Source organism: Thunnus albacares, chromosome 17 (genome assembly GCF_914725855.1).
Source record: "Thunnus albacares chromosome 17, fThuAlb1.1, whole genome shotgun sequence".
Lineage (NCBI taxonomy): Eukaryota > Metazoa > Chordata > Actinopteri > Scombriformes > Scombridae > Thunnus > Thunnus albacares.
In genome coordinates this window covers 12,335,531-12,358,783 of record NC_058122.1, presented here as the reverse complement: position 1 = coordinate 12,358,783, position 23,253 = coordinate 12,335,531, and the positions used below count along the sequence as shown (strand labels likewise).

The 23,253-nt window shown below is 36.0% G+C and overlaps 1 long non-coding RNA gene, 1 pseudogene and 2 gene segments (V, D, J or C); 2 read left to right on the top strand and 2 right to left on the bottom strand.

The window, feature by feature from the left end:
* The first annotated feature begins 1,509 nt into the window (after positions 1 to 1,509).
* Positions 1,510 to 4,281, top strand: LOC122966942. The segment is given in 2 exon segments: positions 1,510 to 1,593; positions 3,968 to 4,281. Coding segments are annotated over 2 exon segments (357 nt in total).
* A 5,332-nt stretch (positions 4,282 to 9,613) lies between these two features.
* Positions 9,614 to 10,265, top strand: LOC122966568. The gene is made up of 2 exons (XR_006398410.1): positions 9,614 to 9,903; positions 9,999 to 10,265. It is a non-coding gene; the product is annotated as an uncharacterized LOC122966568 (long non-coding RNA).
* Positions 10,266 to 13,278: 3,013 nt separating this feature from the next.
* LOC122966941 lies at positions 13,279 to 16,603 on the bottom strand (annotated as a pseudogene).
* Positions 16,604 to 19,755: 3,152 nt separating this feature from the next.
* Positions 19,756 to 21,276, bottom strand: LOC122966940 (the record flags this gene model as incomplete). The annotated part of the segment is given in 3 exon segments: positions 19,756 to 20,060; positions 20,151 to 20,231; positions 21,180 to 21,276. Coding segments are annotated over 3 exon segments (483 nt in total), but the record flags the coding sequence as incomplete, so codon positions are not given.
* Positions 21,277 to 23,253: the final 1,977 nt, after the last annotated feature.

Sequence of the window (23,253 nt, the reverse complement as noted above, 5' to 3'; positions counted from 1 at the left end):
TTAAGTGCCATGTACCCAGTTACTATAGTAACCACAGTGACAGAAGCACTCACACAAACCTTATCACACTTGCAAGAGGGCACACCTGTCCCTGACTTGATGGAAAACAATGGAACTCTCTAATGAAAAGGTTTAGATATAAATTTAAAGAGAGAAAGTCTCTGTATGTGTTTTAAGTTTATGATGAATCAGCTTGTACTGAAAGAGAGATGAGCAATAATCAGCACAATTTTTAAACAATTTATGACACCAAACAAACAGCAAACAGTACAATGAGGCTTTTATGAATTTGCCTGTGTCACAAAATGAAAACATCTATTTTTCCTTCAATACAATTAGTTATTTACATATCAATGAAAAATTAATATCACACTTCCATGAGCTATAGTCCTTATGTCACAACAGTAACCAATGCAGGAAAAAATCTTCATATAATTTGTAACAGTCTTACTCTTATTTATTTATTTATTTATTGTTTCTTTGTTTTTTACAGGTTAGAGAGAAATCCATTTTCAGTGATTTAGTTAATCATTATGTTTGGAGACCGTTTATTTTGGAAATATACAGTAGATCATTGATTATGCACACATTTTTAAAAGTAGATTTATAAAAAGACAAGAAACAAATGAGGACCTGTAGCTGTGTTTTGACTCTTCATCTGAAAAAACAAACAAACAAACAGTTAAAACGGTATCTATGATGTTGCTAATCTAATAGAATGTCAATCACAGCCCAGCGTGTTTCTGAGGTTGGAGACGTTGAAAGTGATGCATTTCACATCACTTTACTGTATAATTTTGTCCATAAAAACCAACACAATAAGCAAGTAATATCACATTTTTAACTCAAACATAAAATATGTTATAACCAGATAGAGCAATTTACCAGTCAGCTTCAGAGATTGATTTGGTGCCAATTAACTCTTCACATATTGAAGGAAGCTAATGAGCCAAACTCCTTGAATGTTAGTTTAGTCCATTAAGATTTGACAAGGTTACTTCAGTGTCTTCATAATGGATCAGATATCTTCTGAGACTTTAGACTGTTAAACTTTTAAACCACTCTTTACAACTGACAGACTAATTATTCAATGATGTGATATTTCCTGTTTGTTTTGCTGTGTCTTATTTATTTTATCAAGCTAAATGGATTCATTTTTCCAGTCTTCCTTTCAAGATCTTTGTAGCAGAAAAACTTGCTACTTACTGTTAACATGACTAGTGTTTATTTTATAACCTGATTATATTCTTTAATATGTGCTATACAGTTATTAGACTTGAGTAAAGTGAAAAGCCTGTATGTTTACCTTGACCAGACTGAATATCATGTTATAGAAGAGAGTGAATATGAAGAGGAATATGAAGGAGGAGGTTGTGGACCACAGGCTGCTGAACTCGTCCTCTTCAGTGGAATCATCTGTGCAACTCACAGCAATATTGACTTTTGACTCTTATGTAAATAAACATGACTCATCAGGAAGTGAAGTGTGTGTGTGTGTGTGTCAGTGAGAGGACAGAAGAGCTCACATCAGTTCAGCTTCAACATCAACCATGTTCTCTGCAGCTCTGATGCTGCTGCTGGCAGCTGGATCCTGTGAGGAGCTTTCAGTGGATTCACACTAATAAACACATTAGAAACACTGAATAGTCAGATGAATGATGGAGATAATGTTGATTTCTCTTTCCACAGGTGTGTACAGTATTGATCTCATCCAGCCAGACTCAATGGTTGTGCAGCCTGGACAGTCTTTGACCATCACCTCTCAGGTCTCTGGTTATTCTCTGACTGATAACAGCTATGCACCAGGTTGGATCAGACAGCGTTAAAGAAAACCAATGGACTGGATTATACATCGGTGGGGAGGAGGTGACTTTTATCAAAATAATGCTCTGAAGAATAACTTCCTTCATTACACACACACTTCTAATAGTTCAGTGACATTAAAGGGACTGAATCTGCAGCCTGAAGACACAGCTGTGTGTTACTGTGTCTGCAGCCCCACAGTGATACAAACCACCAACAGACCTACACAAATACCCAGAGATTCATGTGACTGAAACACACACAAACATGTTTTAAATATGAACATTAATAAAGATAGTGCTCTCTGCTTAGTTGATAACAATTTGTATTTGTGGAATTCACAGAACCTCTATATCTATGAAGGCAGGAACAAATATACATAAGGTGTGAAGATTTCCTTTGTTATTTGGCCAAACTGAAATATAGCTGTAAATTGCTACATCATGAATTAAAGATTGTCCCTAAACGTTTTGTTCACCTTCTCCAACAGGTCAGAAACTAGCTGACAGGACTTTGATATTTTACATTTTCCTCTGTTGTTGTAGATACTCTCCTGAACATGTCTTTGTGTTAAATATTTCCTTTTTAAACCTGTAGAGGGAGGTCTATGCAAACTCTTCCTTCCTTATAGACAGATAATCAGTAACTGTCATAGTTTGCAGCAGAACAACTGGGGAAACTTTATACATCTGATCAGAGAGAACTGAACCACAGAGTTTATTACAGAATGAAAATTACAATTGTCTGGAGTTTATTGTTTGTAGTTATTATTCATGATAAGAAAAACAATTTTTTTAACTTTTTTAAATGTCCAACCCGTGATTTACAAGTTTGATGGATGATGATCTTCATTTCTTTGTTTACAGGAGTTCAGAGTAAGATCAAACTGGACCAGTCTCCCTCTGAGGTGAAAGACCTGGAGAGACAGTGAAGATGTAATGTGTCATATCTGGATTTGACATGACAGACTACTTTTTTTCACTGGATAAGACAGAAACCAGGTAAAGCTCTGGAGTGGATTGGGAGGATGAATGCTGCTTCTAACTCTGCTAGCTATGCCAGCTCCTTTCAAAGCTGTTTCATCATGATTGAAAATGTGTCCAGCAGCAATCAGTACCTTGAGATCAATAGCCTGACAGCAGAAGATTCTGCTGTTTACTTCTGTGCTCGGGAAAACACAGTGACCGAAGACAGTGAAGCAGCTGCACAAAAACCTCCACAGACAACAAGTAGCTACATATGATGACAGTGACATCTTGGTTTTCTAATCAGTTGCATGTTACAAAATCACTTTGAAAATATCCACATTAGATTTCTTTATATTTTAAACTTGTTGGTAGTTTTTATTCTCTTTCTGATCTTACATCATTCAAATAAATAGACTGAGTTCTTTCAACTGTCAAATCATAAGTTAAATAGCAAATGTCACATTAACAAGTACAAACTTTACATTTCATGAAATGAGTTCAAAAAGGGAACCAAGTTGAAAAACATTTGATCAGAGAGTGAACTTCATGGATCAGAGGTGACCTCAGTCCAAAATATATTCAGAGCACTGGTGGATGGTTTCACTTAGTCAGATGATAATAAAGCAGTTTTTAAATGGCAGTATGTTGATGATTAAAACAATAGAATATTTATATTATTTTATGCTCTCATCTGCTGCCCATTATGCTCAGAGGGAGTATAACCTTGATGACGATTTTTAAAAAAAAAAAGATTTAAATAAGGGGTCTCATGTTTGAATTAAGATTAACATTTTTAATTTTATTTAAAGAAATGTTGTCGCGGCAATACTTATAGACATTATACACATATTAAACTAAAACATGTCAGACAAAAGTTAAATTGACTGAAGCCTGCACATTAATTCCCCAGTTTAACCAAATAACTGAGATCCAAATTCAGTCTCCAGTTCAGTTGTTTCCTCCCCGTGAGGAGGAGTCAATGCAAAACTTTAATGTCTTCCACCTCTACTTATCTGACTGCAGAGAGGATGACAGAGAACAGTGGACACACAGTTTAACATGATGGACTATAGGACAGGACTGCTGCTTTTAACTATCTGCTGGGCAGGTAAGGATTTTGACTTTTATTCTTTTGTTGATAATTTAAGTTATAAAAAATATTTAATGTCATTATAATCATATTTTTGTCTTGACAGGTGTTGATGGTCAGACTCTGACAGAATCTGAACCAGCAGTTAAACAACCTGGAGAATCCCACAAACTGACCTGTACAACATCTAGATTCACATTTAGTGACTACAGCATGATCTGGGTCAGACAGGCTCCTGGAAAAGGACTGGAGTGGGTTGCTTATATCAGATATGACAGTAGCAAAATCTCCTACTCTCAGTCAGTTCAAGGCCGGTTCACCATCTCCAGAGACGACAGCAGGCAGCAGGTGTATCTGCAGATGAACAGTCTGAAGACTGAAGATTCTGCTGTTTATTATTGTGCTCGATGGCCACAGTGACTGGAGTTGGTTGAGCAGCTGTACAAAATCCTACAATACTCATCCTGATAGGCCTCAACTACCTCATATAATGATGTAACTTCAATTAAGTTGAAAGTAGTAGTATAGTTGTCATCGTTTTAAAATCTTTTAAGGCTGCACAAGCAAAACATGACAAAGTGCAGATTGAAACTTGATAAGCTGAAATATAAAAGCTAGACAAAACAGTACTTAAAAAAGAAAAAAAAAAAGACCACAAACATGTGAACATTCACTCACACTAATCCACGTAAAGAAAAGGACAGATATCTGTTTTACCAAACTATCATCACAATATCAACAGCCATCATCTATAAATCCATCATTTTTCTGCACCCTCTTCTCCCTGTTCATGTCACATCAGTGCTGAGTGCAGAGTGTATCCCAGAATGCACAAGTTGAAAGGCAGAAACTGCTAGGTATGTTTGGCAGAGATTCAAATACAACAATATTTCTTTATTCTTGGGATTCACAAGTGAGTTACTGTATATGTTGAGATAGAAAAGAGTTACAGTCCCTCATTTCTAACTCTAGAGGGCAGACAAGGACTGACTGTGTTAATGATCACACTAATGGTCTTGCATTGAAGTAATGGTAGTAAGGAAAAGAGGTGATTTCATTTGTCTTAACTGAGTAAACTTACAGTTAATATTTTCATCCTGATAGATGGGATGGCACAGTGATTCAATGTTTAGCACTCTCACCTCACAGCAAGAAGATCCTGGGTTCAAATCCACTGTAAAAATCTGGGTTTTCTGAGTGTCTGTGGTGGTTTCCTCACACAGTCAACACATATGCAAATTTGGTGAAATGGATATTCTAACTTGTTCAATTGCTGATGGAGTGATTATGTTTTGACCTGTCTTGTTTAGTGTCCACTGAGAAAAGCTTCACCTTGTAACCGTGAACAAGAGATGCAGTTTGAAAGATGGATGTAATCCTGTTATCAAATTTGTTCCTCTTTTCTCACCATATAATGACCAAAAATGTATCACAATCCTCTGTTCAGTTTTTCTTTGTGCCATTAATTATTGAAATTAATGTATTGCTTGTACTAGGGGTACACAGAGAGCCCAGTATTTGTATTTGCATCTGTATTTGTGTAGGCAGCAAAATTATTTGTATTTTTCTATTTGTATTCGAAAAAAAGTGGAAAGGGGCTTAAAAATCCTGTTTTTGTTATTATTATGCTTTTAATTTTAGAAATTTAATGTGTTACAGTAAGCGTTCATGTATAAACTACCTTACGAAGGAGGTCCCCACACTGGGTCTCAAACTGGAGTTTCCTAGATCATAGAGGACTGCGCCGACTACTGAGCTAAAACTTTACTCATCGCCTCATTGCAGACAGACCTCTTCCTATTTATACACCCATAACAAAGAGACAGCATACCATGTAATATGTAGGGAAGAACTTCAAAGACGATTCTTGCTTTGCACTTTTCATTTATTGCCTATTTTTTACAACCTAACTTTGTGGAAAGGAGAAGGGGAACAACAGGTTATGGAGAGTCACTTGAGAGCACTTCATGTGTGTCAGTAGCTAAACTTTATCTCTGGGGAACACCCCCAACTCCGGGAGTGATGTCCAAATTAGGAAATGTGCATCATGCAGCAGGTTGAGAGATCCCTTTGTTGAGATCTGCTGATAGAGCGGAGACTGAGATAATCGACCTGCAAGTGGGTATTTCACGTTTTTTTTTTCTTCCCCAAAACAAATAATTTTTTAAATATTTGTATCAAACAAATATTCATCAAAAAACTCACTATTTGTGCTTTGACAAATAATGTATTTGTATTCGGGCACACCCTTAGCTTGTACTATCTGATTTTATTTGTTTGATAAAAGCTGTATGTTTGGAATCAGACACCAAATATTGGTGGTTGTCTGACAACACCTGAAATCTCATTTAAAACACATATAATAAGGAAATATTAGGCAGAATACTTTTTATTTTTCAGCAGTGTGAGGAGGAGTCAATGCAAATCTTGACCTCTTCCATCTCTTTTATGTCACTGCAAACTGAAGACAAATCAAACCCCCAACCAGACATACAACAAATTTTCACAATGACTGTAGCTACATGTTTAACTTTTCTGATGCTATCAGTGATTTCTGGTGAATATGACATCTCTGCAAAAATCTTTTTCTATTTCAATAGATTTTGTTTGGCTCTGTTTTGATCAAACTGCTTTCTTCACCAGGTGTTTGCAGTCAGACTCTGACTGAGTCTGGACCTGTGGTAAAGCTGCATGGAGAATCCCACAAACTGACCTGTACATATGCAGGAATATCAGATGATGACGCTTATATCAGCTGGATCAGACAAGCTGAAGGAAAAGCACTGGAGTGGGTTGCCTACATTTCTGCTCCAAGTGGAAGCATTAAAGCTTATTCCACCTCAGTCCAGAATCGCTTCACCATTTCCAGAGACAACAATGTGGACCAGGTGTATCTGCAGATGAACAGCCTGAAGACCGAAGACTCTACTGTTTGTCATTGTGCTCGAGAGCCACACTGAATCAGGAAGCCACAGAGCTGCACACAAACCACTGCACATGTCACTGTGACACTCACTCATAGAAAGCGTTTGTTTGATTTGATTGATTGATTGGGACAGTGTGCAGTTTTTAAACTTTAAAGATACATTAAAGAGTTAGCTCAAAGCTAATTTGCATCCGCAGTCCCCCATAATCAAAATACAACAGAACAACAACAAACAGTACAGAGCAAAAAACACACAAAACACACCATACAAAATACAAAATACAAAGCTACACACAGCACATCACATACACCCACAATGTCAATTAGAAATTAATAATGTAAACTTGTCAAATTAAAAGCAAGACTACCTGCGCTAATTAGAAGACCATAGATAAAGTTTAGACTCAGTGGTCACACAGCTGATTGGTCTTTAGTAGATTTTTTAATTTGGCCTTGAATGTATTGATGGAACTGCAGCTCTTCATATCATCAGGTACGGCATTCCACTGAGTTGAATTCAGATTTTTTTCCCCCATGATTTTGTCACAATTTGATCTAAACTGCAGCAAAAATGTAGTCTACACACAGTCAGACTGATTGTCTCTTGATATGAGGCTGAGCAGCACTTTATCTGTAAGAACAATCACAAAAATGTATTTGATCACAAATTCTGTCCTGACCCCTCAAATCTACTGATGGCTTTCTGAAAGGATAAAATCACCCTGATTCTGATCAAATGTATTTTTTTGATATTCCAGTTTTCATCCATTAATCTCATAATGACCTTAAATTAATTATATAATCTGTTGTTTATTTTCATTTGAATGTGTTCAGGTTCTTCAAGTTTTCGACAAGCTGAAAGTTTTAAGTCTTGTAATATTTCTAAAATATCATAATAAATACTTACAAATATAAATTGGAAATACAGTATTTTAAATTTAAAATACATTTTTTAAACTAATGTAGCTTGACAGATTATGATGCTACAATTGAGTAAAGATGGTAACTGCAATTTAGTGGTTTGGCATTGTATCAGTATAATTTAATTAAATTAAAATCAGTAAAAAGCTTATTTAAATGACCTATAATTTTTTAGTTTCCTTACAGATAAAAAAAAAAAAAAGACTGGATATGTTGTTTAAGTTATTGATGGATGATGGTAGTAAATTAAAAAGGGTAGTGCAAAATTTAAATCCACCAATTTATAACCTTAAATATAGTTTTGTTGATTAGTTTGTTGATTGATTTTGTTTCATTGTATTATTTCCACCAGCTGGCAATATATAGTGAGTCTCCTTCCTCTTCAGAGCAGCAAAAAGTGTTTGGTTTTTGTGTGAGGGTTTATCATTGTGATGGCTGGGGTGGCACTGTGATATACATCCATACACAAACCTCAGAGCAACAATCTAACACTCATCCATTCTTGTGTTGAAGAAGAAGGACAGGACAAAATATTTCTCATTGGAATATGGGGTAACTACTGTGTTTATCATTTTTAATGAACATATTATAAATTAAAAGTTAATTATTCAGGAGTTGAAAGTTGTTGTTAGTGCACGGATGGAAATGTTGTCTTCACTTAAAAAAAAGATTAAGATGAATGAAACACTGATGCTCACAGGATGACACCAAGGTATCATACTTACCATGAAAGACTGGATTTATGTGTTTTATACATTAATTAAGGTTTGAAATGTTTATCTGGTGCTTCAAGTTTTTCTTCAGGCAGTGAATGGAGATGCAGCACCGTGATTATTTCGACTACTGGGGTCATGGGACTGAAGTAACAGTTTATTCAGGTAAGCCACTTTAAACATAATATTTGCAGTCATCAGTTTTTTGGGTTTTTTTTAAACGTGATCGTTAAGTTTAACTTGTGGTCTTATTTAGGTTTATACTGATGTTGGACAAAGTAGAAAATAGAGCAGACAAGCTGTTTTTAATGCAGCTGTTTCTTAGAAACCATTTGAAAAAGTTATTCATTTTTTGTGCTTAATGCAGAAGGTGGTTTTTCTCTTACTGTGTATTGAACTATTCACCACACAGTAACAGCATTTTTATCATAAGGTTCTGTGTGAACATATGTGAACATAGCAATACATATTTTCTGTACTTGTTTTACAGGAAGATAAATACAGGGTCAGTATGTTTCAATTAAACAACTTAACGAAGAGAAAATATAGTATATAGTTTCTTTTGAAATACCACAGGGACAACTGACTTTTTCAAAGATCATATGATTGATAGATATACTTTATTCATCCCCAAAGGAGAAACTACAATATATCACCACATAATAAGGAAGACAGTTATTACTATTAATATGATTTACATATCCAAGCGAAATACTTCTCCTTTTAGAAATATTTTCTCTCGTGGAAAATGCATCTTTAAGGCCCAACAAAATATCACATTGTTCTCAAAAGATGAATGGGAATAGAGGGTTTATATGATTTTCTTGAACTACTTAAACTGAAGACATCATAAATATAGAGATAGTTGGACTTTTTTAGCCCAGTGATGATGAGTATTGTAGGATTTTGTACAGCTGCTCAACCAACTCTAGTCACTGTGGCCATAGAGCACAATAATAAACAGCAGAATTGTCAAAGTGAGACATAATTGTAGTCCTACTTGATCTTATATTTTGCATGTCTTATTTTTATTATATGTATCTGGTTTTAGTGAGTTGCCATGCATGCTTTTTTAGATGGTTTTATATTTTCTAATATTGTGTTTTAACTTGGACTGAGTGCATTGAACTCTAATTGATCAAGTGATGGACTAAGTGAGAACACCAGCGAGTTATTGCGAGACACACCCCCCTTCACTCAGGATTGGCGGACTGGACTGAGTTCCTTCATTTTTTTGGCCGAGTGTGTGAGGTGAAGGAGGTGGAGAAGGAAGGAAAGGCAGGAGAGACCTGTGGAGAGGGGTCGCTTCACAGAAAATCGGTTGCAGTTGGTCGCGGGAACCTGAGGACGGAGACTACTCGTTGAAGCATCGTGGATACAGCGGAGGAAAGGTGCAGCTGGGACGAGGAAGCAGACAGACCACAGCAGGACGAGCCAGGCGTCGATGACGGAGACTTGGTTTAACGCGCACTATTACGATAAGTAAAGGAATGTGTAACAGGCTACTCTGAGGGCGTGTGTGCTAGTGGTAGTCATAGGTCACTTGATTGAGGATATTTATTTTCCTCCTCCTACAGCGGCTCCGTATACAAGGTCCTGGAAGAAGCGGCGTGGCTGGGGCAGAGGAGCCGACAGCTGCAGGACTTCCTTTCTCCCTCGTGTCACAGAGAACTTGAGTATCCCCCTTCCCCTATCTATTCATTGGCTCACACCATTGGAACAGACATTTTAAGGATTTTTTTTTATTCCATTTTAAAGATTCTTGGTTATCACAAGTTTCTTTTCAAAATAACTCATTCTTCATCCTGTTTTAACAATTTGTAAATAAAATTCCTGCATTGTCACTGTGCGTGCGTTGTATTTTTTTAAGAGTGGAAATTCAAGCTGGTATTTTTAAAAGAACCACACACTTGTGTGACAGAATCTTCAGACTGTTCATCTGCAGATACAGCTGCTCTCTACTGTTGTCTCTGGAGATGGTGAACTGGCCTTGAACTGACTGAGAGTAGGAGATCTCAGCACTGTCATATCTAATAGTTGCAATCCACTCCAGTCCTTTTCCAGGAGCCTGTCTGATCCAGGCCATCCAAGAGCTATCAAAGTCAAGCTCAGAGGCTGTACAGGTCAGTTTGTGGGATTCTCCAGGCTTTTTAACTGCTGGTTCAGATTCTGTCGAAGTCTGACCATCAACACCTGTCAAGCCAAAAAAGAAAATAATCAGTTACTTTAAGCTGGTAACTTTTTAAAGGCAGCTTCAACTCAGGATCTGTGCAAATCTTTACCTGCCCAGCAGACAGTTAAAAGCAGCAGTCCTGTCCTATAGTCCATGTTAAACTGTGTCCACTGTTCTCTGTCATCCTCTCTGCAGTCAGATAAGTAGAGGTGGAGGACATCAAGGTTTTGCATCGACTCCTCCTCACAGCAAAGAGAGAACTGCATTGAACTTTTTAAAATGTGCAATACTGAAAAGCTTCAACATGATAATGAAGTTTGAATACAAAAAAGTAACTCCTGAAAAAATGTTTTTCATAGTGTTATACTTTGTTTTATTTCTTTTATCTCTTATCTCTCTCACAAACTTTTTATAAGTCATATTCAGAACTTCAGGCAAAAGAAAACCCCAGTAGGCATAAAAGTGAAGAAAACTGATGAAAACATGTAACCCCTCAGGACATGGATATCATTTATCTCTATCTTCTTTAGTCAATAATAAAATATCCAATCAAAAATATAAACTTTGTGTAAAACAAAAGTTGCAGTGGAAAGTAAACAATTTGTCATTTTCTTTGCACTTTGATCAATGAAGTTGGAATATAGCCAAGTTTTCAATTGACTCGTTCTCACATGGAGGATAGAATTTGACCTTTTGTTTGTTGTGCAAAACAATAATGCAATAATTTCAACACAAGCTAAACTAAAGTTTGAGTTGCAACTATCTCGTGTTGTTGGATATCAGAGTATCACTCAACAAATACATATTTTTAACACACTCACAACTGAATTATCATGACACAAAATCCTAACTTTGCTAAAACATGAGATGAATCTCACCTCAGATAATTAAAATGATTTTCATACACATGAACAAAAACCAATGGCTGCCTACAAGAAAGGACATCTAAAATCTGAACCATTTTTAAAAATGATGAACATTAATCTACAATATGCAGAGGACTAAGACATCAAACAACCTGTTTAATTTATAATCAATAATAGTGCAGAGGAGCAAGAAAGAAGTAACACTGTTGTTAGTTGTTTATAACTTTATTTTATTTTAATACCACAGCTTATTTAACTTACTTACAGTTTGCTAATATTTTGATCTACTGAGGTCACCTGTAATGTTTGCATCTATACTGGAGACAGATCGTACCAAAGACTGTGAAAGTGTTTTGTAAAGCTCTTGTATTCTCACGAGTAAAAGGAGAAAACGTTACATTTCTTGTCCTGTTCAGTCCTTCCTCTCATTGTTAGTCCAGATTGACAAAAGTAATTTTTGTGGAGCCACAAACTAAAACTAAAAGTCACATGAAGAAAGATTATTTATGTTTCATTTCTTGTTGTTAGATATGTGAAGATCTTCACCTGCCCAGCAGATAGTTAAAAGCAGCAGTCCTGTCCTATAGTCCATCATGTTAAACTGTGTGTCCACTGTTCTCTGTCATCCTCTCTGCAGTCAGATAAGTAGAGGTGGAAGACATCAAGGTTTTGCATTGACTCCTCCTCACAGCAAGCAGAGAACTGAACTGAGCTTTTTAAAATGTGCAATAATAATTTTAATATAAAGTTCATACTCATTATCATTAAGTTTTAATAGAAAAAATACCTCCTGAACAAATGTTGCTTTGTTTTGTTTTTCTCACAAAGTGCTCATAACATTCAGGATGTCAGGGGGAAAGAAAACCCCGGTAAGAATATAAGTGAAGAAAACTGATGAGAATACATGAAAAATATGTAACTCCTCAGTACATGGATGTTATTAATACCCATCTTCTTTAGTCAATAAAAATATAATGTCCAATGTCAAAACATAAACTCTGTTTCTTGTGTCATAAGTAGAGGTGGAAGACATCAAGGTTTTGCATTGACACCTCCTCACAGGGAGGAAACAACTAGACTGGACTTGGCCAGCATTTTGATCTACTGTTAAAATTACAGTATAAACTGTATTTGTGCTTCCAGCCAAATGTGTTATGATTCATGCATGATGTCTTTTGAAATCAGACTTTTGATCTGAAAATAAAAGTAATAATTAGAAGTACAAACACAACAGAAAAATCAACCAGTCACATACATAACAGAAAAAATGTTGCAGGGTTTCCTAAAACACACTGCAAACTGTTCACAACTGTATTATCATCCAAACAACAAATATTTTCATACTGTACTTACACAAGCAGATAATTTAATTAATGAAATAATAGGCACTAATGTAAAGTATGTGAGGTGTAAAAACAGCAATATGGGCCTTTAAATATTCTGATATTCATCCATCTGTCTAGCAAGGAGCAAAAGGCCAAACATACTGAGAGCATTATATGGTCATCAGTATCACCATATACATGGTTAATTCACTGAAAGACTGTTACAATAATGCTGCTGTGATTAGATTTTAAACTCTTGATTAAAACTCTTGAGGTTACTGTAGAGAAACTAACTTTTGTCAGATGCAGGCCTTTAGAAAGACCACATGTTACTGTAGTTGAATTTGTTTTATGGTTCATTTTGCATTTTTGAAAATGCAGAATCTACTGTGAGCCATTAATGGTGGGAGATAGATTAAAGTACTGAGTAACTAATTACTGAACTTCTAAATGTATTTTTTATTTCATAATCTCACAGTCCTAAATATGATGTTGTTTACATTTAGCAGGTGATTTTTGTACTGTACATGTGTTGCTTGTTTGTGTCTCCAGAAGACAGAAACACAGCTGCATCTGTCCTCTACTGTAAGTGTCTGTTGGATGTGTGGCTGCCTGAGAGGTTTTTGTTCAGGTCTGCTGATGGTTTGTGTTATTGTGGGTCTCTGGCACAGTAATACACAGCAGTGTCTTCAGGCTGTAGATTCTGTCCATTTAGAGTCACTGTGTTGCTGGAAGAGTCTAAGTTGACACTGAACTTGTTCTTTAGTGAATCTTTGACAGTTGTGTCACTGAGGCTGGCTGTGTCAACTGTTCACACTTCACACCTGTTAAAAGAAGAAAATGTTTTGTCACAAATGATCAAGTTACACTGCAAAAGAAGAACTTCTGACTATGACAAATCCAGAGAGACTCACAGGAACCAGCTGCCAACAGCAGCAGCAGAGCTACAGAGAACATGGTTTATGGTGAAGCTGAAGAGATGTGAGCTTCTGATCCTCTTTCACCACCACTGACAGTCTCATGAGAAATCTTTATAACTGCGTAACAAGGAAGATCACTGAGTTTGCATAGAGTCAAATATAGAGCATAAGAATGTGTGACAAACTGGAGCTAAATAGAGGAAGTTGTTATTAAAATTATTTTCTTCACACTGTCTTGAAATAATAATTTCAGTGTCCTTTTTAATTATCATTTCACAGAGGTAGAATCAAGGCCTTGATTCCGATATTTAAATATTCATCACCAACTCACTTATATCTAAACAGTTTATTAATGGTAGCAATTTTTATCACTCATTTAATCAACTCAAGTCCCTGTATTTAATGAAACATGTCAAGTGTTTCAAATAATGTGTCTCTACAAAAAACAATGTCATTGATACCCAAATGTATTTCTGAGAAATTGAAACATTTTATATATTCAAATATAATTTTATACGATTTAATTTGATTGTGTTGCTATTTATGCCCTTGAAATGTATATTTAATGTCAGATTTTTTGTAATTGAAAATAAAACCATATTCACTGAAGTCAGCATTGTAATAAATGGTGGTGGTAAATAGAGGAAGTGATATTTATATGACTCTCTTATTACTGTCTCATACAAATTTGTCTGAAATTTGACTGAAATTTGTCACCTTATATAGACGTCATCCGTCACATGGCGTCTATTTCAGACGTTGTGGGAGTTCACCAGAAGTTTATCGGACTACCCTGCACGTTGAAAAATGATCCTAAAGGGGTACCCACTGCGTTAAAAAGTGAGGCCACAGAGTCCTGACCAAGCTTCATTATATGACGAGTTGGGAGTGAGAGCGGGCTGCCCCAGTATAGATGCAATCATTACAGGTGACCTTAGTAAGTCAAAATATTGGCAAACTGTAAATAAGTTAAATAGGTGGTGGTATTGAAATAAAATAATGTCATTGACAACTGACAATAGCATTACTATTTTCTTGCTCTGCGGTATTATTAATCATTATACATTTAAACAGGTTGTTTTAAGTCTTAGTCCTCTGTGTATTGTAGACTAATGTTCACCATGTTTTAAAATGGACCATCAGATTTTAGATGTCCTTTCTCTTAGGCAGCCATTGGTTTTTGTTCATGTTTATGAAAAACATTTTAGTTATCTGAGGTGAGATTAAGATTGGTAAAAACAAAACATAATGCCATCTCATGTTTTATGTTATTTTGTGTCATGATGATTCAGTTGCAAGTGTGTTAAAAATATGTTTGTTTGGGGAAACTCTGATATCCAACAACATGAGTTGGTTGTAACTCAAACTTGCAACTTACAATTCAACACTTGAAGAGAATTCTGATTAAGTACAATTTTCAAATTTAGATCGGACTTCATTTAACTGGTGTTGCAATTCTTACATCATTGTTTTGTCTGTGAGGACGAGTCAGTTCAAAACTTGGTTGTCTTCCACCTTTACTGATCCAACTGCAGAGAGAGAGACAAACTGGTTACTGTAGTTTTCACTGATATTTGTTTGACACAAGAAACAGAGTTTATATTTCACATTGGACATTTTATTTTTATTGACTAAAGAAGATGGGTATTAATGACATCTATGTACTGAGGAGTTACATGTTTTTCATGTATTCTCATCAGTTTTCTTCACTAATACTCCAACTGGGGTTTTCTTTCCCCCTGACATCCTGAATGTTATGAGCACTTTGTGAGAAAAACAAAACAAAGCAAAATTTGTTCAGGAGGTACTTTTTCTATTAAAACTTAACTATAAGTATATATATAAACTTTATATTAAAATTGGTATCACAAATTTTCAAAAGTTCAATCCAGTTCTCTCTCCCTGTGAGAAGGAGTTAATGCAAAACTTTGATGTCTTCCACCTCTAATTATCTGACTGCAGAGAGGATGACAGAGAACAGTGGACACAGTTTAACATGGACTATAGGACAGGACTGCTGCTTTTAACTGTCTGCTGGGCAGGTGAAGATCTTCACTGATCTTTATTTGACATATTTACATTTGTATTACCAACATGATGCATGTTAGGCTCTTTTTTCTGTCTTGACAGGTGTTGAAATCAGTTTAAACATGATTTATTTTGTTATCAAGTTTCTCATTACTCCCTGTGAGTGTAATTGGCAGTAGATAAGAAGATAATATAAATATTCTATTGTTTTAGTCACCAACATACTGCTACTTGAAAACTGATTCATCTCTGATCAAATGTTGTGTCTGTGGATGTTTTTGTGCAGCTGCTTCACTGTCTTCAGCCACTGTGTTTTATCGAGCACAGAAGTAAACAGCAGAATCTTCTGCTGTCAGACTCTTGATCTCAAGGTACTGATCGCTGCTGGACGCAGTTTCAGTTATGATAAAACGGCTTTGAAAGGAGCTGGCATAGCTAGCAGAGTTTGAACCTGTGTTCATCCACCCAATCCACTCCAGAGCTTTGCCTGGTCTCTGTCTTATCCAGTGAATATTGTAGCTTGTCAGGCTATAACCAGATATGATACATGACATCTTCACTGTCTCTGCAGGTCTTTTCACCTCAGAGGGAGACTGGTCCAGTTTGATCTCACTCTGAACTCCTGTAAGCAAACAAATGAAGATCATCATTCATCAAACTTGTCAATTACAGGTCAGACTTTTACAAATTAAGTCTTCTGTGTGTTGAGGGATAAATGATTCTCTTACCATGAATACAAAGTATTGAGAATAAACTCCAGAAAATCATATTTTCCATTCTGTAAAAGGAAAAAAACAAAAAAGAAAAAAAAAACTGCAGTTTGGAGCTTTTTTTTTTATCAGCGTTTGCAAGGTTTAAAATCTGCCTCAGTTGTTGTGTTACATATGACATGAGAGTTCCTGATGGTGTTTTTATAAGGGAGGAAAAGTTTGCATAGACCTCCCTCTACAGGTTTAAAAAGGGAAGGTTTTGGCATCACAGTTCTGTTTCACATCACTCCCCTCATATGGACAGCATATGAAAGCATACAATAAAAATATAAACTATTTATTCTGACTACTCTACTGAGTTAAACATAAATAGAGTATTTCTACAGAGGATATTAAAAAAAAGGTTGAACCAACTATTCAAGCAGAAAACCTTCTGTCTTGGCTCTGACCCCTGTTTATACTTTGCCTCGTCTCGCACATTGTCGTTTTTTAATCCTTTGTACCTCTGCACATTAGCATATTTCAATTCTATTTATCTTTGAATTTTTATGCTTTATATTTTTGCTCTTATTCTAATTGGCATCCTCTATTCAACACCATCAGTTCTAGCATAGCCTCAGAAGTATGCCACCCTGCATTTCACTGCATACATTGTATGAGCATGTGATGAATAAAACCTTTGAATCTTCTTAACATCCTAACATCCTATTAACATCCTTTCCAAGCATCATAAAACACTGATAAAAAAAAAGTTTAAATTAGTCATATCTATGTAGTGAAGAAAAGTCAAGTTTCTCAAAGGCTCTTCTGTACTGAAATAGTCTTTATGTCAAACACATTTAAACACCCAACAACTTCTATGTCAGAGAGTAACTGGCCACATATACTCTACTGAATACTTTATTCATGTGCCTAGTTGAGTCTTGCTGGTTTCTGGGTATTTGTGCAGGTCTGTTGGTGGTTTGTATCACTGTGGGGCGACATACACAGTAATACACAGCTGTGTCCTCAGACTGCAGATTCTGTCCTTTAATAGACAGTGTTCTAGCAGAAGTGTCTCTGCTGTAGCTGAACTTTTTCTTCAGAGCATTATTTTGACGAAGAGTACCTCCCCCCCACATATGGAAAATCCAGTTCATTGGTTTTCCTTCAGGCTGTCTGATCCAACCTGTTGCATAGCTGCTATCAGTCAGAGAATAACCAGAGACCTGACAGGTGATGGTCAAAGACTGTCTAGGCTGCGCAACCATTGAGTCTGGCTGGATGAGATCAATACTGTACAAACCTGTGGAAAGAGAAATCAACATTATCTCCATCATTCATCTGACTATTCAGTGTTTCTAATGTGTTTATTAGTGTGAATCCACTGAAAGTTCCTCACAGGATCCAGCTGCAGGCAGCAACATCAAAGCTGCAGAGAACATGGTCGATGTTGAAGCTGAAGTGATGTGAGCTCTTCTGTCCTCTCACTGACACACACACACACTTCACTTTCTTATGAGTCACATGTATTTGCATATTGTTGAATAATTGATTACATTTTATTTTATTTAGACTGAAGAGGAAGGAAATTATTGAATAAAACACTTTATTGTTGAATTGTATTGTTGTTGTTATATTTTTATATGGCCTTCAATTTCACCATTCATGATTTGATTTTTAAAAATCATCTAAGACTCATGAAGATAATTCAGGTTAATGTAGTGCATCTGAATATTTTTTTAAAGCCAAGATTTTAATATTCTTGAATTTTGTTGCCATTTATTTCATAATTTTGTAAATCTCTGTGAGGAGATTGTAAAGACAAGAAAGAGAAAGAAATATTAAAAAAAAAAACCTTCTGAAGTAAAAATTACAGTTTACAGTAGATGTATATAGTTTTTTGACAAATATTTTACTGTGTGGCTGTATGTATTAGTTTAATTATTGCAGTGACGAGACAGAAAATGACTGAAATTTCATGATCAAAGGCTTGAGTTTGTTCTGGTTGGATGGAGGTTTGTAGGTTTGAATAAAAATGTTTTAATGTTTTCAGTTTTTGCAAATGTCTGAAGCCAAAGAAATGTGGCCCAGAGAAACTTGGAGCCTCTAAACAGATGCTCAGGAACTGAAACCTGTGTGATGATATACACAAATCTATTTGTTTTTCTTTAAAAGAAAATAGTTTGAAACTTCAGTCATGCTACACTAAACAGCCTCTTCAATATCCAGTGAGTACTCTAGCTTTAATTTCATATTAATCCTACAAACTGAGAAAAGGTGAGATAATCAGACTGTTAACAAGTAAGTCTCAGATTAGAGAATTACACAAAACATTTAACTGCAGAATTATTGTTTGCAGTTCAGTGATCATCTTATCTGAGAAATGATTTTCATTTAAGGTCTCAGGGTGTAAAACACACTCAAGTCTTTCTCATCCAAATGCTGAGTCCAAAAATCTGTCATTGATTAATCTCTTGGGAGTCAGAAAGCTTAATCTGAGTTTTGTTGTAATAAGGAAGACAGTTCTTCCTTATTACTGTGATTTACATATTAAAGCAACATACATGCATATACTGTAAATATTGAAATGTGATATACACAGTCACATTTAGAACAAATATAAGAGGCAAAGGGCAGTAAAGGCAGTTGTGACTAAGCAAAGATAGCAATGAGCAATATTAACTGATAAAAAATACAATTGAAGGAATGAGATTGATGGAATAACAGATACCACCATCACTGTGATCCTGGCCTCCTGCTTCATTCTGAAAATGCAATAATTAAATACATTTGTTGTTGTTGTTGTTTTTTATGTTGCTTTTGTCAAATCACTTCATTCAACACTGTTTTTATAATATTTTGGACTGAGGAAATCTGTTGTTGAATTTGAGGGTTTAGGCATAAATGGTGTTGTATGACATATAAAATGTAAGGGACTTTGAGGAAATTTGTGATTTGTATTTGTTTTGGCTATACAAATAAAACAAAGTAAAATAAATCAAGTTTTAGGTTTTTCTGGTCAGTGTGTGTTTGCTTTTCTCGGTTGTTGGTCAGCTACTTGTAGAAAGTGAGTATTAGTATTAGTGTTATTTTGAGATATTGACATGTTTAAAGACATTTAAAGATCTGCTCCCATCAGAAGACTAAATGTTTCAGGATAAAGTGTCTCAACACAATGACAAATTATTTTATACTGATGAAATGTGTTTCATTGTTAATTATTAGCCATCATTCAATAGGAAATATGTTTTAAAGCCCTGACATGCTTCAGTGCTTCTTATACAGTGTTTAGTGTTTTTCAGTTTTTGTACAGCTTTGTAGGCTCCTGTGTCACTGTGGCTCTCGTGTACAGTAATAAACAGCAGAATCTTCTGGTTTCAGACTCTTCACCTCTAAGTACAAAACATTTTTGGAAGTATCTTTAGTGATAGAAAATTGGCCTCGGAGACTTTGGGCAAATATTGTGCAAGTTCCGCTATCAATGCCTCCGATCCATTCCAGTCCTTTCCCTGATTTCTGACGAATCCAGTGCAGCCAAGCTAGAGGAAGTCCTTCCACTTTATAGGACAGAGTGACTGACTATCCAGGTCTGTTGACCACTGGCTCTGAGGAGGTGAGGGATTGACCCTGAGCAGCTGAAACAGACACAGAGTTTAGATGACAGGAAGCCAGCAGTCATTCAAAGCTCCCTTTCTCTTCTTCTGCTGGATACTGACTTCATTCACTTGAAATGAGAGTCAAGAGGAAGAAGCTTTGTGCAACTGTCATGATGGATATACACCCACCGGCCACTTCATTAGGTACACCTGTGCAATATAATGCAATCCAATACAACAGCTCTGCCATAAATTCTACATTTATGAAACTTATACATTTTCATATACATTTGTTGACATTGTCAGAAAGGTGATAATTCTATTTTATGTTTATTATTGAGGTCATAGTGGGTGGTGGTGTATTGGAGTGCATTATATTGAAAAGTGTTCCTAATATTTTGCCCTTCTCATATATGTTAATGGAGTGGACAAAATATTAGGAACAAACTGCAATATTAGTCTAAAACATTTAAAAAATGATCAGTCACCATATTAAGGCAAATTATTGCTGAGAGCAGAATAATATGAGAAAAGAAGATATAGTTTTTCCTTCAAGAGCCAAAGAATTATCATGAGTTCATTCAGCATCCATCATAATGTCTCACAAGCACAAAGTAAAACAGATGAAGCTGTACTCACTGCTAACCCAAAAGTTACAAGTTTTATTTGTGATGTGTTGAAGCAAGGTCACAAATATATAAACCTCAAGTTCACTTCATCATTCAGTTCAGATCAGTGAGAAAAGTGGACCTGAGTGTCTCATGATTGTGATGGATGAGAAAGTTGATAGTGACTGCCCTCTGGTGGTATGTTTAGGAACTGCAAAATTATTTTTCACACAGATAGATATCTAGAGTTCAATACCTGGACAATCCTTTAAACAACAAGATTGTTCTGCCATTGGCTGTTTTGAGTTCATTAAAAACAACAGCAAAAGATGAAATAAAAATATAGTTCTTAGAAAGGGTCAATCAGCCCAGTAAGGATAACTATTGAAGGATTTTTTTACAGCTGCTCAACCAACTCCAGTCACTGTGAGTCTCGAGCACAATAATAAACAGCAGAATCTTCAGTCTTCAGACTGTTCATCTGCAGATACAGCTGCTCTCTGCTGTTGTCTCTGGAGATGAACTGACTGAGAGTAGTAGATGTAGCTACTGCTAGCACTGATAGATGCAACCCACTCCAGTCCTTTTCCAGGAGCCTGTCTGATCCAGGCCACGTAGTAGCTGCTGAATAACAATCCAGAGGCTGTACAGATCAATCAGTGGGATTCTCCAGGCTTTTTAACTGCTGGTTCAGATTCTGTCATTGACTGTCGTCAGAGTCTGACCATCAATGCCTGTTAAGATAAAAAAGGAAAATAATCAGTTGCTGTAAGCTGGTAACCTTTTAAAGACAACTGAAAATATGTGTCAGTCTTCACCTGCCCAGCAGAGAGTTAAAAGCAGCAGTCCTGTCCTATAGTCCATCATGTTAAACTGTGTGTCCACTGTTCTCTGTCATCCTCTCTGCAGTCAGATAAGTAGAGGTGGAAAACATCAAGGTTTTGCATTGACTCCTCCTCACAGCAAGGAGATAACTGCATTGAAGTTTTTAAAATGGAACTGGGTTGTATTTGGCTCTCATTTCTGCCTAATGTGTGTTGAAACTACAACAAGTAATGTAGATTTATAATGAAAGTTGTGATTGGAGTCAAATTAATTTGATGCATGCATTATAAATTTTGTTTTTGCTTGATGGGCAGCAGATGACAGCATAAAATAATATAAATATTCTATTGTTCTAATCATCAACATACTGATTTTTGAAAATAGCTTTATTGTCATCTGACTAGGTAAAACCATCCACTAGTACTCTGAATATATTTTGGATCCATGAAGTTCATTCTGTTTCCCTTTTTGAACTCATTTCATGAAATGTAAAGTTTACATTTGTTAATGTGACATTTGTTATTTAAATTATGATTTGACAGTTGAAAGAACTCAGTCTATTTATTTGAATTATGTAAGATCAGAAAGAGCATAAAAACTACCAACAAGTTTAAAATATAAAGAAATCTGTTGTGGATATTTTCAAAATGCTTTTTGTAACATGCAGCTCATCAGAAAACCAAGATGTCACTGTCATCATATGTAGCTACTTGTTGTCTGTGGAGGTTTTTGTGCAGCTGCTTCACTGTCTTCAGTCACTGGGTTTCATCGAGCACAGAAGTAAACAGCAGAATCTTCTGCTGTCAGGCTATTGATCTCAAGGTACTGATTGCTGCTGGACACATTTTCAATCATGATGAAACAGCTTTGAAAATAGCTGGCATAGCTTGCAGAGTTTCTGCCTGTGTTCATCCTCCCAATCCACTCCAGAGCTTTGCCTGGTCTCTGTCTTATCCAGTGAATAAAGTAGTCTGTCATGTCAAATCCAGATATGACACATGACATCTTCACTGTCTCTCCAGGTCTTTTCACCTCAGAAGGAGACTGGTCCAGTTTGATCTCACTCTGAACTCCTGTAAACAAAGAAATGAAGATCATCATCCATCAAACTTGAAAATCACATGTTGGACATTTAAAAAAGAAGTAAAAGAATTGTTTTTCTTACCATGAATAATAACTACAAACATTAAACTCAAGGCAAGTGTAATTTTTATTCTGTAATAAACACTGTGGTTCAGTGCTTTTCATTGAGTGTTTCTAATTTGTATAAAACTGTTGTTTTGCTACAAACTACTATATGACATTTGCTGTTGGTGTGTTTATAGGGAAGAAAGAGTTTGCATAGACCTCCCTCTACAGGTTTAAAAAGGAAATATGCAACACAGATACATTTTCTTAAGTAGAGTATCTACAACAACAGGTTTTAAAATGACAAGTATACTACTACTTTCAACTTAATTGAAGTTACGTCATTATATGAGGTAGTTGAGGCCTATCAGGATGAGTATTGTAGGATTTTGTACAGCTGCTCAACCAACTCCAGTTACTGTGGCTCTCGAGCACAATGATAAACAGCAGAATCTTCAATCTTCAGACTGTTCATCTGCAGATACAGCTCCTGTCTGCTGTCGTCTCTGGAGATGGTGAACCGGCCTTCAACTGACTGAGAGTAGGAGATTTTGCCACTGTCATATCTGATATAAGCAACCTTCTCCAGTCCTTTTCCAGGAGCCTGTCTGACCCAGCTCATGCTGTAGTCACTAAATGTGAATCCAGATGTTGTACAGGTCAGTTTGTGG